Source organism: Crocodylus porosus, unplaced genomic scaffold (genome assembly GCF_001723895.1).
Source record: "Crocodylus porosus isolate Cpor-Errol unplaced genomic scaffold, CroPor_comp1, whole genome shotgun sequence".
NCBI classification, from domain to species: domain Eukaryota; kingdom Metazoa; phylum Chordata; order Crocodylia; family Crocodylidae; genus Crocodylus; species Crocodylus porosus.
Window position 1 is genome coordinate 68421345 of NW_017728931.1, and position 19164 is coordinate 68440508.

A 19164-nucleotide genomic window follows, 5' to 3' on the forward strand; every position below is an offset into this window, starting at 1 on the left:
CCTGGTGCCCAGGACTTTTATACAACATGTGCAGCCCAGCTGGGCTGCACACATGGTTTTTAGACCACTGATTGTCCCATGCTCAATCACAATTCCCCCAGTCCAGTCCTGGGGATTCTCCTGGACTCTGGACCTGCTCTGTGTTTCATCCCTATGCATAGCTGAGGATAGATATGGGGCACAGAACAGTCCTGGTTCCCAAATCAGGACTAGGGTTGTGCCCTGACCAATTCTGGGGATCAGACAAAGGAATGAGGGTGGCTGTATCCTGGATCCTGAAGCTGCCCTGTGCTGCATCCAGATGCTCAGCTGAGCACTGGGACAGGCATAGCACAAATGCAGGTCTGGCCCAGGAATGGGGTGGTGCCCTGACAGATCTCAACAGCAGGGCTCCCCTTTGTACCCAACAAATTTGAAGACTTGCCTTTCAGCCCCTATGTGGGGTGCAGAGCAGGGCATTTAAAAGTGCTACTGGCTGCAGGCATCTGAGTTGCTGGGCAAGGCTATAAAAAAATGTGCCAGGCAGCAGGAAGCCCACTGGCTTTCTGTGCCACAATGCTTAAATGCTCTGCCCTACACCTTGCATGCGTTCTGCAGGGCAAGGCTGCAAACATGTCAGGCTAGTTCAGGACCTGAGACTGTCCTGGGCCTGAGGATGACAATCAGCTGATTGTTGGCATCAGGACTGAAGCAGCCATGGTCAGAGACATGCTTCATTCAGTTTAAGGCATCATGCAAACCAGCCACAAAGACATTCTACATTGTATGTGGAACAACTTTATGTTGCCATAAAATGGCACACCAGCCACAAGCTGGCTGAATGTGTGACATGTTTACATCTTGTACAACATGTTCATTGTGCCATAAATGAAACATCTGTCAGGGCCCCCAGTTACACTGCTCATACCTGCTGGATAAAAATGGTGTTATATTGAAATGTAGAGCCAAAAAAAAGTGTTAGGTTTTGTAACAAGTAGTTTACATCATTTCCACACTATTCTTTTATATTTTATTTCTTTTCTATTACTGTATATGGACTATCAACATGAATTGTTAGTAACTGATGAATTAAAAAATAGTAACTAAAAATCTTGCTTCTTTAACTGAAATCGTAGCAAATAAAAATGGTGACTAGATTCCAAAGGTCCACTGAATTCAACTGAAATGCACTATAAATCTAGCCCTGGATATCTAAGTATTTCCTAATTCCAAACTAAGCTATACAATGGAATGAGCATTGCTTTATTAGCTGGTAGAATAATCTGACTCATTAAAACTCCTAGGGTGAAAGAATTTTTTGTATGTGTTTTTGTCTCAGACCAACACGGCTACCAAGTACACCCCTGAAACATGGAAGATGTCAAATTTTAGCTGATTTTGGATTTTAAACTTTATTGCAGAACAAGAAGGAAGTTTTGTTTTTTACCTCCCTGTCTGCCATTTAACACCTCCAGGGAAGCAATTCTACCTGATCAACACATCAAAAAGCTACTTAACACAGCTCACAAAGACACTCTCATGGACCCAGAGGGACAGCCTTAGATCTTCAGCTCCCTCTGTGCAAAAATGAAGTTTATTTCCTACTTATGGGGACTTCTTACCATCTACACTTTTCCCAGAGCCTGACAAAGCAACTTTGATCCAAAAAGCCTGCAAAAAAGGACAATTTTCTTGCCAATTTCCAGTTGGTCTAATAAAAGGTATCATTTTGGAACTAAGAGTTCTATTTTTGTAGGTCTAGGGTGAAAGACAACTTTAAATGTGCCAAAAACATTCAATTCTCCAATTAAAAAAATTATTTTCACTGACAGACAATCAGGAATATATAAACAAGGAAAAATGGTTTGTTTCAGGAAACTTCTCAGACTTAATAGTGTTTAATTTCTAATATATCCTTTGCAATTACTTCTATTTATGAAAGAGGAACTTCCTAGCAGAGACTGGGACACTCCCAGGTATAAAAACTAGCTTATTAAGTCCTGAAAAGGACTGTTTTGGAGTAGCATAGTATTTAAATAGGATGCATCACAGAGAGGAAGATGTTAGCCAGAAATCAAGATAGAAAGATGCTGCTTTCTGATAAAAAAAAAAAGGCTATATAGTTGGGTTTCCTCATCTGCCTTTTTCTTTTGCCTACAAAGTTAGCAGTAGCTTACATTTTGGCAGGGGGGCTGGACTCGATGATTTTGCAAGGTCCCTTCAAGCCCCTAATGTCTATGAATCTATTAATTTGATGATTTCCTATCCCTGACCCAAAAGGCTTAAAAGCAGCAACATTTTAGGTGGTTCCTGTGCTGCCAAGCTGTAGTTGCCATGCCCATGACTTAGTTGTCACCAAATGCCTCTGAATCCTCTGACAAAATGGTGGCTTCATTGGTCAGATAAAAATTATTTGGCCCATGGGCCACAGGTTGCTGACCGCTGTACAAGAGAGTAACATGGTATAAAGCAGTTGCTTTGCATCTGACATGTTGTATAAAAACAATTTACACCAAGCATTTGCCTCTTGAAAAGTACTGAAATGCCAAACCAACCAAAAAAACACCCTTTGAATGTATTTCACCTATACCGTGAATCAAGTATTTTTTATCCCAACACTGGATGATACTGTTATTCATTTCTGTTGATATGCTTGTAATTATAACAACATCAAATATGCTGCTGCTGTACAAGATGCAAAGTAAAGTCACCCAGATATGGAAGAACTTGGGTTACATGAAGACATTTTACTTGCATTGAGCTAACCCATATCTGACCTAATTAGTGTTAGGTTGATCTAAGTGCCAAACTGTACATTCATTTAGGGAGGTTAGATTGGGCCAGAAACATGGCCAGCCTACCTAACTTAGGTTACCTGAGGATTAAATTTGGCACAGGTTAGTTCAATCTATCAAATGTTTGTACACATCTGGCATTCAGCCCTGGGGCTGAGACAGCCCAGCTACTCACCCCAGCCCTGATGCTGAACTTTTCTTACCCCCGATGACTCTGACTGGGCTATACTTAGCCCTCTATTCATCCCCCAATGGAGAATCCAGCCCACCCCACCATCCTACCAACTCCCCCAGACCTGCCAATCCCTCCTGTGAACTTGCTAGTACCTTGTCCTGCCATCTTACATCATGTTCCTGGCACAGTTCTGGCATCAACAAAGATCTATGAACATGTACACAAGCAGGGTCCCACAACCGTGGGCTTATGCCCTTAGTTGATAAACACAAGATGCATAGGGAATTTGGTTGTAGCCATGTTGGTCTAAGGACATAGGCAGACAGGTTCTTTGGGTAGATATGATATCTTTTATTAGACCTACTGAGTAGTTAGGAAAAAGTTCTCTGCAAGCTTTTGGGCACAATCACCCTTCTTTAGGCATAGGGAATCTCTGCTGTTCTGAGACTCTACTACTGTAAATTTTCCCTTACTCACCTTTGGCTTTTTTTCTCCTCTCTTTCCTGCTCTACCTTTTTTCTCTCAAATTTCCACCTATTTACTTTCTCACTGACATCCTGTCACACGTTTAGCTTCTTTCATTCCTTAGAGTCTCCGCCACTCCCCCCTCAATTCTGTTTCGGAGCACAGTATAAAACACAAATATGACAGCTATTCTAGAAAAATCTCTGCTGTCTTGCTAACTGAGAATAAATTAGTTAGGAAAGGAGAGGAAGTGCTGATATCTCTGAAGATGAGATCAAAAGGATTTCCTTTAAAAAAATGGCATTCAGCATTTTTATCAGCTTTTTCTTTCTTTGTATTTTTTCTCTCTGTAGAATAAGCAGATATTTAATTAAGAAGTCTTACCAGAGGGATTTTCCTACAAACTAAGTAGAAGATTTCAGAGAAAAGCTAATTAACCTAAGGAAGAGCATTATATTAATTTGGCTAAAATGCCTTTTTTAGAGCTAGTCTGTGACATATAAGTATACCTTATATTTACAGTGGAAAAGCTTGCAGCATAATGTATCCTTCTGCCCATAAAGGTAGAATGACTAGTTGGTAAAGGGATATAGCATTTCCTGACCTCAAAATTATCATGGGTATATTTTAATATGCCTGCTTCCCATGAATCTGCAAGTAGATCTACCTCTTGTGCAGATACTACAACTTTACAATGCATAAGAGACAACTTTCAGATCTCAGGTTAAATAATTTGGAAATGTAGTACATTTGATACGTAAATCAGTGGAAAAGTGATGGTGTGGTTCGCTGTTTTTGAAAAATGACTGTGGGAGGCAAAGTAAAAAATAGCACAGTGAAACACTCTGGGCATGTCTACATATCTTGCTATGGCAATGTAACAATGCTCTACATCATCATACAGCATACTATGGTGACATAGCGATCACATGTGTCTACATGTGATCGCCAACTATGTCACTGTAGCAGTGCACTCCCCAGGTGATGTGACGGCAATATGTACCTGTGTGCTGCACACACAACACAGTAACTGCCTGTACTGAGCTGTGATTTAGTACTTCTAAAAGTTAGTACTAAAGCATGGTGCCATAGCAACTTTGCCCTCCAGCGATATATAGATGTGCCCTCTGAAACTGAAGTGAGAGAAACAAGGATTCCCTGATTAGGTAAATTCAATACGAATTGTCCAAAATTCCTGTGCATATTAAATACCTATATAAAGATTACTTATAGCTACCACATGGCTCTGTCTATAAACACCAACTTCAGAAACCCATCATACTTAAATTAAGAAAAGGCACTGAACTACTGCAAACTGAGATTATTTTAAAAACACCATTATGACTGCTAAAACCAAACACTGTGTCCAGCCAAGAAAGTAGAGAGAGGTACCATATGGATTCCAAAGAAATATCACAACAATAAACTGATCTCATGGGATTGCAAGAGATTTTAAAAACAGAGAAACTTGGTTAATTATTAGAGTGCATGCCTTTAAAAAAAATAAAACTAGAAGAGAGGTCCAGTTATGTGCGAAAATCTACAGTCTCTCTCTTGTAACTGTATAATTAATGGATAATCACAATATTTTGTTGAGCAAAAAAAAAAAACAACGACTGCTTTCTCCAAATGTAATTCTGCCAAAATGCTTAAATAAATTCAGGCAATCATTTGACCAGGTTTCACTCTTTTTCCAATTGTTTTTATTTAAAAAAAAAAATTAGATGAAAACTAAAATTAGTTGATACAGTACCTAAAAAAGAATGAGGGTAAATGATTAGTATTAAAACACTGTAGAGACTCTGAGAGAATTTGCATTTCTGAAAACTCCAAAGTATTGCTATATTGAACTCCAAACAAGGCTGAGCCTTTGAGAGTCTTACAGAAGTCATTTATGATATTTATTTAATATCACTGTAATATAAAAACTTTTCTTCAAATTGTGTTTTTTGCCATAAAGGAAGCTATGGGTCAGGAGCCAACTCCTACATTTTGTTTTGAATAAAGGACTACAAAGTACAGATGGGTGAACCTTCTAAGCTTCAGAGGTTAGATTTGGTTCACATAAGCCCCAGAAATGCTTGGATACTTACCCAAGCCTTTTGAAGTTTCTACTCCTACCCTCTCAACAACCTCAACAGTCCCCAGGCTTCTGGCACCTTCAATTCTCGCCTTTGAAGACTCTAGGATCCCCACATATTTTCCCTCCAAAGGTTCCCAGAATCCTTCTACCCTCCTCCCCCAGAATTTTATAAGACCCTTCAAGGTCCATGTTCCAGATTGTCATAAAATCACTACTCCTTTATCGATAAAGCCATGGAACTCAAAAACTGTAACAGTTTTGCTGCAATATGGCTGGCCTTTAGAATTTATGTATCCAAATAATAGGCATTCTGGAATTTCACTCCTTAAAAATAAGACACAATCACACACCAGCAAAGGATACTAGAAGTCCAACAGAGGGAAAGCCACAGTTGCTGGGTTCTTTATCAAAAGAAAGAACGCTTGCAGTTACTAATTTAAAATGATCTAAACTTTTAAAATGTTCTGATCAGAACACAACTTTTGAAGAGTATTCAGTTTCTGGATGTGTGCTCTTCTTGTGACTTGCAAATCCCCACAAAAACGGTAGATTGAGAAAGCATTTTAAAATTAGAGAACTATTTCTGAAAAGTTGTCAAAAAGTTAGTAAGAAATGGAACAAGATGAACACTTATTTATTTATTAATTTATATGGAATACAGCAACTGAAACAGAACAAGCTATAAACAATCTATAAAGAACAGCACTGATGAATAAGTCTAGAGTGAGTGTTAGATTTGATATCCATTGCAAAGCATTGCTAGTAGCCTGGTGCAGATTTTCAATGCAACCATGAAAATGATAAATAGAACATTCCTCTGTGATGTGTGCTATAGTTTGGATTTCATCACACTCACCACACTCACACTTGGGGTCTTTAATAAAATTCTATTTATGTAGTTTTTTGTAGACTCTTCGGGTGTAGACAAAAGTGCATCTGCCATCTGTAACTCAGAATGATTTTTGCAAAGTGTTCTTTAAAACATTACCCCGGACCAAACACAAGTTCATTGTTGTTTCTTGTTCCCATAGCATCAGCCATGGCTCCTTGCCAGTGCTCCCTGTTTTCAGAAGGGGGGGGCAGCAGACGGAGCTCATTCTTGGGGTGCCCCAGCTGGTACTGAAGGGTGGGGTGGATGAATTGGAGGCCCCTCACTTTGGGACAGGCTGGGAGCTCCACAGACAGAACTTACAAAAGATGCTACATTTTGTAACGACTTTATCTGATACCACATACAACAAGGGGTCAGATTTTCACCCAATCGGCCATTTTTGAAGCTGTTTGCAGCTGTGCTGTTATGTTTGGTAACAACTATAAACTGCTTTCTGTGGCCAGATCAGGCAAAAATGGTCATTTCTGCCTGCATCCTTTAAGTAGCCTGTTTACATCGAAGATCAGGAGCAGAAATAGGAGATAAAATAAACAGTCAAGGAACAGGAGTGTATCTGCGAGTATCTTAAGGAAATCTTTGCCTGCCTATATGCCCTTAAACCCACACAGCTACCACCTACACCCCTATAATACGGAAGATACCAATTTAAACATTGTTTTCTACCAAAAGTGTGTTCTTATTGTTTGATATCCTTTATTCATTTACCAGTTTAACTTCTTGAAACTTTGTACTTTTAGAGAAAGGTAAAGGCTTGACTGTGTGTACACAAACTTGCAGAGAGACAATAGGACCGATGGGTGGGTAATCAGGTCTGTTATCTCTCATCTCCATATACTGCTGTTAACAACGATGTTATTAATGGAGACAACAAACTGTCCCTATGCCAGAAGAAGGGTGTTTGTGCCCAAAAGCTTGCAAAGAACAATTTTTCCAACTATTTAGGTGGTTAATAAAAGATATTACATCTACCCACATCTTGTCTGCCTATGATCTCTGGAGATACAAATCCACAGTTTGAAAACTAAAACTAAGCATCACAGAGATGTTTCATGGGATCTTCTGGACTGAGCACTGAGTCCCATTGGGTGGAGTGGTTTTCTTTAATCTTTACTAATCTACAGAGGAGCCTCGGGGAACCTCATAAGATTGGGCCCTTTATATAGTCCATAGCCTGTAGTGATCTATTTATAACACTTTTAAAAAGGTTACATGAATATACTGTCTCAAATAGTATATAATTAGAAGGTGTAATCCCTATCCCATTCCCATACCTTTGAGCTTTAACGTATCTTAAATTAAAACTATCTTTATATGTTTATTTTTTTTAAAAACATCTTAACAAAAATATTAAAAAATACAATTAAAAGATTTTGAGTTAAATTTTTCAAAATCCAATTTTTATTTTTTTTAAATAAATTGTTGGTTTTTATCCACCATGCTATTACAGGTGCTCTGGGAGTCAGGGGAGGGGTGAGGATTGGGGATTGACAGGCGAGCTTGGACTAAGGCTTGTTTGATGAGCTTTGAAGCCTGGGGACACTGATACACAAGACACAGGAGGCTTCTGGAGCACGGTAAGTACCACGTTCCAGAAGACTCGATTTATTGAGTCTGTTCTGAGGCTCTGTAAATACGTTGTGTTGGAGCAGCCTCCCAGAACATTTGCAGGCACCCTGAGGTACTAAATTAATGTACATTAAATTGTACTAATTCACAGTAATGCATTTGCACACATTTTTAGTGACGCTTAATGCACAGCAGACTATTCTACTAAAAATTACTGTAATGTCATGGTTTTATATATGATACTGTAATGGCAGTAAAATAGTCTACTGCACATTAAAGCACACATGTAGATGCACCCAGTGCAACTGGGAAGGAGCAAATTAAAGAATCCGTACTCCAGAAAATCCATCTGTAGTACCAAAGGAAATAGGGGTGGGGAATTATTTGGGCCCATCAGCCACATAAGGAGTTGTGGTGAGGTGTCATAGGCTTCTCCTCCCACCCCAACACAAAAGCTCACCAAAACTCCCTAAGTGGCTCTGCTTTGGAATGGGGCCATAGGCAGGTAAGGCACAGGCAGGTGTCATCTGAGAGTGGGACTTGCAGGCAGGGCCAGCCAGGGTTGGGATCATGGGGTGGTGACAGCATGGGTCTGGGACCCAGGGCAGAGCTGTGATTCGCTGCTTCCACCACCTGCAATGGGTGCTGGTTCTGCAGGCAGGGGCATGAAGGGAGCAGATTGTGGCTCTGCCCTAGGCCCCGGCTACATGCTGCCCAGTGATGCTGCGGTCTCCCTGGACACTAGATGGGACCCATACAGGAAGGGTGCATGGCCAGGCAGATGGGATGAGGCTGTGGGCAGGCAGGGAGCTGCGTTCAGGGCCAGGATCTTGGGGCAGTGACAGTGCAGGCCCAGACCCTAGAGCACAGCCACAATCTGCTCTCCACACACCCCTGCTCTATACCCCTGCCTTCAGAACCTGTGCCCATCTCAAGGCCATGTGGGCAATGGATCATGACTCTGCCCTGGCCCCAGCCCCATGCTGTCACCATCTCATAGTCCTGCCTTGTGATCCTGACCTCACTTACCCATCACACTCCTGACCCCTGCCTGCCCATAGCTCCATCCTATCCAGCTAGTTGCGTGCCCCGCCTGCATAAGATCTGCCCCCAGCAGTGGGTGCAGGGCGGATGGGCTGGGGTGCCTGGACAGCAGGGTTGGGTCTGGCAGTGACTGGAAGGAGCCATCACTGCATGGGCTGCTAAGAAGTGAGTACAGCTGCTGCACCACCCCATCCCCACTGCATGTCTTGGGTGGCAGGATTGGCTGCACTCCCTATGGCCTGGGCTGACCCCATGACCTGGCCTGGGCAGGACTGAGGGACCCACTTTAGGCTACACAAAATCCCTCAGCAGGCTGGATGCAGCCTGCTGGCCATATTTTGACCACACCCGAACTATCAGAACTATTGCCAATAACTGTTTAATTCACCATTCTTCCATGAAGTTTCCAAACCAAGCACCCTGTGGGTGACCCAGGAGGGTGCGCAGTGGGGGGCATTTTCCCGTGGCTGGAACCTCCAGGGTTCCAGAAGAGCTCCTGCCCTAAGCACATCTCTTCCACAAAAAATTCCTTGAATAGCTATACATTATATTTTCGTGCCAGAACAAAGGTACAAAAATAGAATCTGGGAACAAATATAATGGCTGTTCTTGGCCTAAGTGTGTATACGGGTTATTTACCTATAAGTGGAATTCCGAGTTCAATGAATATCCACATTTTCCAACACTGTAGCTTCACTTATCAGCCTCCTTTCTCATGATTTCATACAGAAGGAAAGAACTGAGGGCAGTTGGATCCATAAGCTTACACAGCTTTTCCATGGACATTCATGTTTGAGTAGGGATGTGCCTACTGTTAAAATTTCACCATAATGTAAAATAAGAAGAATGAGATGATTTTACTACATCTCATAAGATTAATACTAGGGCTGTGTGAAGCTTCAGTTGCTGATTCGATTTGGCAGAGATTTGGCCTGATTTAGCAGCTGAATCTCTGAATCCAAATCAAATCAGGAGACCCTTTAATCTCTCCAAATCAAATCGGAACCCTCCAAATCGATTCGGAGAGATTCCATGATTTGGACATAGCCACAGCTTTAAATGTTTTTTCTACATACCTCAAGGTACCAGGCAACTTGTGAATGCTGAAATGCTGGGGCAGATGGAGCATCCCACAGAAGCACAGGGGGCTCTCCAGCATGCTCCATGCCGGAGTCAGAACTGGATTAGAAGCACTTCTGGTCTACTTCCAGGTTCACCGTGGAGAGCACAGGGGACACCCTCTCCGTGCCCTGGCAACTGGTGCCTCCTGGGTCTGGGGGGGGCACCTGGGGTCTGCCCATGGCTAATTGCAGAGCCAGAGGGCCATAGGGTGGTGCCCTGCGTGCTCAGCAGCAGACCCGGAAGTGGACCATAAGTACTTCCGGTCCACTTCCAAGTCTGCTGCTGAGTACACGGGGAGGACCCTGCGCTCCTGTGGGATGCTCCATCTGCCCCACCATCACAGCATTCACAAGCCATGCCTGGTACCTTGAGGTACACAGAAAAAGACATGTGAAGTTGTGTCTATGGCCAAATTGCTAATTCTCTGAATCAGCACTGAATCTTCAGATTTGGCCAAATCAAAATCGGGACAGTGATCTGAATCAATTAATTGAATCACTGTCTCCCAATTTGGGCTGAATCCAAATCAAATATGGCTCGTTTTGCACACCCCTAATTAGTAAGGCTGTGCAAAATGGCACTGTTCTGTTTTGACTTGAGTTTTGAGGTTTGGCTAGAACAGCATTTTGTTTCAAATTTCAAGTCGAAACAGCTGTTCCATTTTGCTTCATCAAAACAGCGAGGCTGTTTTGCAGCTGTTTTGACATTTCACCCATTGGCTATACTGGGGAAGTTCATAACAGTCTCTCTCATCTGGCAGGCAGGTCGGGTCCCAACCCCAGGAGGGCTGCCAGACTGTGCCAGTCCTTCTGGGGCTGAGGGCACCAATCTGCCTGCCAAATGAGGGAGGGAAGCTGGTGCTGCTGCCTGGGACTGGGCAAGGGAACTGAGTCTGATTGCTCAATTCCCCTCCCCAGCACTAGATCAGGCTGGGAATGGGAATTCAGCCCAGCTGGTCTCAGTTCGTTTCCCCCCAGTGCATGGTCATGCTGGGGTTGGGAATCCAGCCCAGCTGGGCTGAGTTGCCTTCCCCAGCCTGATCGTACAGCTGGGGAGGGAAACTGAGCAATCCCTCTCAGTTCCCTTCTCCAGCCCGACTGCAGCAGAATTCTGGTTCTCCCATCTCCCACCACCTGGCTGCTGGCTGCTTCAAAACTTTGGAAGTTTTTAAACGTTTTGATTGGCTTTGTTTTGTTTTGAGGCTGTTTCAAAGCCCTTCTTTTCATTTTGATTTCTCTGTTTTGAGCTTGAAATGAGTCAAAACAGTGTCAAAATGAAACGGCTGGTGAAATTTCATGCAGCCCTACTAATTAGCACGTATTTGTGGACAGAGACCACATGTTTCTGAGGCTCATAAAACATTCGTAAGTAGTAAACATTTTGACTTAGTCCATTTTGCCTTAGTGTGCATCAGATTAAAATTTGACCAGTATCTAGTGACCTGAGAAGCACTTCCCACTAGTGAGAACCTTACTGGACCAAGCAAAATAGGAACGTCTTGGGTGCGGGATTTTTTAACTATAGAGTACATACACCTACCACATTACTAGTACTGACCCAGAAGAGTTTCTAACTAGGAAAAGTATTCTTTCAGTCTTTGAGCAACTAGAAATATTTCAGGAGTAGATTTTCAGGAGGGCAACCCACCCTACTGTAGGCGTCTCTGAGGTGGTTAGATACACAGAATTTTGTGGCTGTAATAAACATTTAGATATATATAAGGAAATTGGGTTTGAAGTTTGTAATCTGTAAGATTATAAAAATGTATCTAGCAAAAGAGAAACTTTATTATCAGGTATTCTTAGCTCCATCATTTCTTTCTAAAGTAGTCCAGACTAGAATCTACTTTTTCAAAACAGAAAACAAACATCTGTCCAGAAATGTCAAAGAAGGTAAAGACATAAATTCTGTATTGTATTTTACATCCAGTGGGCCAAATCCTCATCTATTGCATATTGGTATAGTTGCATAAAACTTAATGGATCCATGTTGAGTCCACCCTTTTGTCCCAAAGATCTTCCCCTAAATATGTATTCACCCAAATAAAATAAAATAATTTAAAAATAAACAGCATAGTGTTTCTTATCATACATGCTGTATTACAGGGTTGTTGTGTCATTAACTGGGTATGCTTATCAGCCTTTATTCACTGAGGTGCAACATCAAGGATCTGGCTTAAATAACCAAGCTAAACACAGAATGCTAGAGTCACTCTAATAAATTCTCCAGAATGTCAAAATATCCAGATATAATATGTCTGCAGCATCTATTTTCAAGTTTAAAATGCATTTTTCCTGTCTGGGTTACCTAGTGATTACTGTAGGGTTCTGATATGTCAGGGGTGGCCAGAGTTACTCACCCTGGGAGCCACATCTGGTCCTCCACTGAAGGTCGAGCCAGAGAGCTCTGCCCACTTCTCCAGTTTAATGTTCAAGAGTCAGGCACTGGCTCCAAGATTGAGTTCCTGCCATACAGGCTTTCCCTGTGGGGAGTGCACCTCGTGGTAAGCAACGCAGCTGGAGCCCCCATCCCGGCAGCCCAGCACCTGAGCTGGCTGTCCCAGAGCAGAGAAGTGAGCAGGGCTTTGACTCTGGAGAGCTGCAAGTACCATGCCAGTGAGCCGCAGGCAGCTCACAAGCCACGGTTTGGCCACTGCTGCGATATCTGTTCCCCTACTACTTCTGCAAAGTTCATTTATATTAATTCTTTTGAATATTTCTGTGTATCAAGAACAAAAAATGCTGTGCCTGGAATACTTATTTTTATACATCTTTCTAAGCTATTTTACATTAAACGGCTCATTTCAGTTGCCTGCCATCAATTATACAGAGGTCCCATTTAACCCTCATCTACATTCATCATAATCTTTACTCTTATAAATTTATCATAGCATTTCTAGGAACTTTACATACAAAATGAGGTAACGTGGGGCCTAGTTAATCTTTTCCAGCAGACAGCCTAGGGGCTTTACATATAGTTTGCTTCTAAAGAGTCAAGAACTTTAGGTCATACTGTTCTGCTTAGAAATGTTTTTTCCCCAAGAATTTGCACTTCTATATTAATATCAACTTCCATGCTCTCTGAGAGGAGGTGGTCAATGAAGCCAGTGTTATAAATGACTTTAGTATCAGTATTATTAGAGGAACCTAGGAGGAAAGTGAAGCACTAGTTTTCTCCACAGACAGACCCATATATATCTAATTGCTTGTAGCTTGGATCATGAAATCTTTTTAGTCTGGAACACAGGAACAACTTCTGACCTAAGCATAGGGTTGAATTTTCTTTATTACTAATTAATTTGTTGTTTTAAAATAATGTTTATATTTAGGATAACAGTAATTGAAGGGGAAGACCAACATTATAAAATAAAGCTTCCCAAATACAGTTTTTTTTCTCTTTGATAACTAGTTTCTCTACAGAACTCATATTTAGTATCCAAACATCGTAATATTAAGAAATGCAATGCAACTAATACTTTTTAAAAAAAATGTTAAAGGAAACACTTACCTGAAAAGGAAATTACTACAATCTTCCAAATATATCTATATCACATGGTGCTGAAATTGTGGATTTGCCATACACTTCTTATTTCCCCAGCATTCTTAGAAATCCTCTCTGACAAGGTTTGTATTAATTAACAGGAAACAAGGTGGCAAATATTTGTCAATCACACTTATATAAAGTGGCTTTTGCCACTCATTTGCTCTTTTCCCTCCTGTTTCCTTTCTCTGACACATTTTCTCCTTTGAAAATGGAAAAGCAGCGAGGGAAGAAATAAATATAGGATATATAAGTAGCAGAATAGGCAGGTTCCAACTAGTATTGTATACTCATTTTATGCTGAACCATATATATTCTAGATGTGAAGACCACCTTTAAAAATTGTCAGGTTCCAAAATTTCTGGACTCCTCTATGTTTATTCTTGTTCTGTGTGTTGTTCTTAAAAGGGATAAAAGACACCAAAGATATTCCTATGACTATGATCGAGAATTGTCTTTTCATAAAAATGGACAGATTGCAAGATACTGTATTGGTCAGAAGTCTTGACAACCTTTGGTTGTGCCTTGTATTACGAGTCTCATAAAGCCAAACATGCTGTTGATAGGACTGTCTCTTATTCTTTCTTTTAAGTGTTTGTTTATACTCTCAGACTCTTAAGTGTGATACACTGTGACAAATACTGATTGTTGCCAAAATTTGACTGGCCAACTGAAAAGCATTTTGGAGGGCCTAGCCTACCGGTGGGGACACATTTCTCACAAGAAAACCACTGTCTCTCTCCAATCCCTTAGTTCTAATCTTTAATGGGTATTTACAAAACACTTTTCACAGACAAGCTTATGAACTTCACTTCATCAACCTCCTGGATACAAAAAATCATGGACTAAATACAGACACTGGATTTATGAGATATTATAATCTGCCTGACATCTGAGTCCCCAGGTACCTCTCCACTACTTACCTGCTACATTCATCCCCCTTCCCCACCCCACCAGCCTGTCTCTCACCTACTGACTGAATTTACATTTTCATTGATTGGTTTTCTTGTATGCATACCAGCCTCCACTTTCTTTACTATTCATTCCATCCAGGAAGAGCACATAAGACTTGCAGATGCTTCCTCAGCCTGATGAAGGGTTTTTAAACCCAAAAGCTTGCTAAGAAAAATTTTTCCAACTATTTAGTTGGTCTAAATAAAAAATACCAGATTTACCCAAAGAACCTTGTCTGATTAAAATGGAGGCTTCCTGACCCGTAATTTAAATCATGACTTAAATCTATTTGATTTAAATCAAACCTGCCCTGTGCAAAAGTGCCCTCATACTGGATGCACTAAATTTAATGCACATTAGAAAAGGTGCATTAATGCATGTGTAGATGCGCCCGCTATTACTTTCTTCTTAAATTATTCTTGTACTAAAAATCCTGATCCCCTGAGTCATTTTCCTGAACAGAGAAGTTAGGTAGCTACTAAGCAACCTTACTGCCTGCACCTTTTGTTTGTGTGCATGTGTTTGGCATCCAGGTTTGTTAAAAATAAACAAATATGTTGTTTTTCCTTTAACAAGTTTATATCCACCAGTTTCATGTCTGCATAACTGCTAAACAAATTAATAATCGTTATACTAATGATAGCATGCTTATTGGATCACTGGAATCCCTGATGACAGCGGGGTCTGGGTTAGTTTGTCTTTTCATCAAAGTTGTGATTTTGTAATATTTTTGGAACTATGCTGCTGCACTTTATATTCCATACACTATAAACAGTAATATTAGAAATGTTATATTTTTTTCTAGTAAAAATAGTCACTTGTCTTACCCATTTTATGTTCCCAGACGCTAGAAATAGATGGAACTTCAGTTTGGGTGTGACATTAATAGTGTAGTAGCTACTAGAACATTTCAAAGAGCAGGAAACCATTAATCCATGACAAAGACATTTAAATGAATTCTATAAACCAAATGCTTCTTTTCCTCTGGTTATATAAAATACCCAACATATAATTTAATGTTCATCATATAATTCTTATGTCTTATGTTATTTGTTTTCTTTTTAACACCCATAGGACAGTTTTAAAATAACTGCATTTTGTACGAAGGTTTTATATTAACAATGATGCTTACTTCATCAAATGTAAAATCATCCACATTTACTTCTTCATAGTCATCCTCCACTTCAGCACTTTTAACAGCAGCAAGAGCACTGGCCAGTTTTTTCCTCAGAAGGAAACCCTTCCAAAATGCCTAAGCAAAAAATTTAAAGCATGTTATACAAGGCCATAGATCAAACCCAAATCCAGATTCTCTATGTTATCCCATTAGGAAGATAAAACATCTTAGACCTTGGTTTAATGGCTCAATGATCTGTTTTTTGAACTTTATGTGACATTTAAAACTACAAGACAAATTAAATGCCGGCATATGTCTACAGCTTAGAATACTCAAGAGGCTCTCCTCAAGCAAGCAGAATGGAATCCTGAAACTCCCTCAACTACAAACGTAGGTCAACTAATTAATTATTTCACAATTCCTTCAGGGCCTATTATAAACTGAGGAGGAAGACAATATTAAAAAAGAAGCTTGAATGTTAACTTACAATTACTGAGACCACAAAAATACACTTGCACCAAATTTCCACCAGTTACTAGTGATAAGTCCTGCAGCCATTTCATGCAATTAACTTAGGCCAGTCACCCTCATCTTCACACTTAGTTTGGTCCATTAAAAAAAAACAAAACAAAACAATTTTTGTAGTAGTGATAGTAGAAGTTTCTATGTTGAAAAGGAACATAAACCAGAAGTATAAGGACTTAAGTATTGGTAAAGGATGCAAGATATTAGGAACACATGTAAAGACCTATGGAGTATTTTAGGATAAGAGGCACTATTATACACAGTGATGTTATTTTTATTACTGTATTTATATATAGCATGGGTTTAAAGGAAAATTCCTGTTTTATGACAGATTTTGTTAGAACTGGGACAGCAACTTTCCTTGCTCACAGAGTTCTACAATGTATAAATTACTAAGGATATTGCTATTTCCTTCTCTCTGCCAATAAGTATATGCAAATAATAGCATTGTATTTTCTCTGCCTCATAATTTACAAATAGGCTGTCACAAACTGTAATGACTGATCATAAACATAATGAAAATGTCAAGAATGAAGAGCTGCTTTCCAATTGGGTACTCTGCTGGCCTTTAACCACTGTGAACAGAGAAAAAAAGCGGCACAGTGTCCATGCAAAGGGTAACAAAACCTCTAACATTTCAATGCAAACATTATTCTTTATATTTTTATGTTGTTCGTGTTATACAACAACAGTAATGGCATTGCCACCTGGCATACTATACACCAGTTTAGATTGGCTGGATTTAAATTAAATTAAGTTATTATCTCATCTCCTATACTCCTCCAGTAACAAGAAATGACAGGCTTCATACGAAAGTGACTTCTGCTCCAATTGTCACATCTCTAGAGTTTAGGGAGAAGAGAAATCCTTCTTTATCTCATTATTTGTCTGCTTCTCACATATTACGCTCCCAGAAAACAAGTCCTCCTGAACAGATTCCAGTATAAAGTTACACATTGGGAAGGGACAAAACTTTCAAAAGTGACTGAAGTCCTTTGACGATCAATAAGATCTACAGTTCTAGAGTGCCTATGTGATTTTAAAAATGGCATTTATGCTCCAATGTCATTTTCATGCTTCTGACATTTTTACAAGAGATCTACAATATAGAACAACTTTCAGAATAGGTTATCTAAAGGTTAAAAATCCTGGAAGTGTCCCTTTAATTTAAAAACTAGAGCTTTTGTAACAGTCCATAGATGATACATAACAATGATTAGTTCAGATTGAAACAATAAAGTGAAATCAAGTCCTGACTAATACAAGGGAATAACATTTGACATAAGGCATACATTTTTTACTACATTATGGATTACACAGGACATTATGGAGAGGAAAAAAAACCTTTCTGCTAGAATCATTAATTGCTTGTTTAAACAACTCTTCTCTACCCCCACCCCCCCAAAGGAAGAACATCATTTATAAATACAGGTAATCAGATTCTTCCTACTAAGCTAACTGAAGCCATATAAACAACACAATAGCAAACGAACCTGAATAAGAGTGGCAGCTCTATTCTTTTGTTCTGTTGTGCATGTGACTTGATCACATTTATTTTTGTGGAGGGAAGTTTTTCTCCTGGTTTGGTATTGCCGCCAAACAGATTGAATCACTGTTGCTGCTATATGTAGTCTAGTGTAGAAATGAATATCTCTGCGAATTACATAACCTCGCCAATATGACTGGATTATTGTAGCTGCCAAGCTGTCAACATAAAAAAAATAAAGCTTTATGCAAATGAAGAAATGGATGCTCTGTCATTAACTGTTATATGTACCCAGTAAAATTTGATGCATGGAAGCATATACAGGGTCTTCATAAAGTCCTTGTGCACTTGAATAACATAGGTTGTGCACAAGGACTTTATGAAGACCCTGTACATATATAATAGATGGCAAAACCTTGAGAAGTGCAAACCTAAATTAAAATTATTTTTAAACAGTGCAACTATTTCAGAAAAATAATACATTAGGAATGTTTTTAAATATATACATTAATTTGAAAACATTTGTGTGCAGGGTATCAAGGTAATTAGAAGGAAACATTCATACAGTTCAGATCTGTCCAGTGGTTGCTAATTTATAAATGTTTGGGCACCTCATGGAACAAAGCTACATTCTTCCTATAGAAAAAGAATGATGAAGAAATCCAAGTCCAGTGGCACCTTTGTATGTTTTGACCACATTATTTTTGAATCCATCCCCCCAAAATAGCATTTATCATACAAATTAAAAGTGGTGGGGAGGGGAATGAGAAATAGTACAACTTTCCTTTCTATTTGTATACTTTATTTTATGATGTGCAGCTACTTCAGACTTATAACAGGTTCTAGCGGCAATCCAACATACATGTTTTTAAGTTAACTCAGTAAAAATGAAGGTATATTTTTTAAAATCTGATCTTGGAAGAAGGAGGGCCAAAACCAACCCCTCCCCACCAAACAAAACATTTTCTCTCTAAACTATTAATCAATTCGGTTAAAAAAAACAACAACAAAATTGTAGGGAAAAACGAGCATGTCTTGCTTCTCTCTAACAGTCTGTAAAGTATAAGTGATCATCATTATTAAAGAGGATATGGTTTCAATGGTTAGGTTCTTACATGTGAAGATTAAACTTAAGAAAAAAATCAAAACCAATACTATTTTAAATGCAACATTTAGAAAAAAAAATCTACATTTTCAAAAGTATTTAGATTTCATAATGGGTCATTCTGTACCCTTGATTTCAATGGAATCAATTAAAATTCTACATTCTTTCTGAAAGCAAATAAATTCCACAATAAATAATCAAACTGCTACATCTTACATGTTTAAGAACATCTTAAAAAGAAGGATTCCTTTCTGAACACTATCCTACTAAGGGAAATGAAGAAACACACTTTTCAATGACTTTCAGAATGTTATGC

General features: G+C 39.6%; 1 protein-coding gene across 2 annotated transcripts in view; it reads right to left on the reverse strand.

Annotated features, from left to right (window-relative positions):
* Window positions 1–19164, reverse strand: part of LRRIQ1 (leucine rich repeats and IQ motif containing 1) — a 172382-nt gene that overhangs the window by 97572 nt on the left and 55646 nt on the right. For both annotated transcript variants that reach the window (XM_019543129.1, XM_019543130.1), the window contains exons 16-17: window positions 17751–17961; window positions 15748–15867 (exon numbers count right to left, since the gene is read on the reverse strand). In XM_019543129.1, coding sequence (XP_019398674.1) covers window positions 15748–15867; window positions 17751–17961 — 331 coding nt within the window. The remainder of the gene's footprint in view (window positions 1–15747; window positions 15868–17750; window positions 17962–19164) is intronic.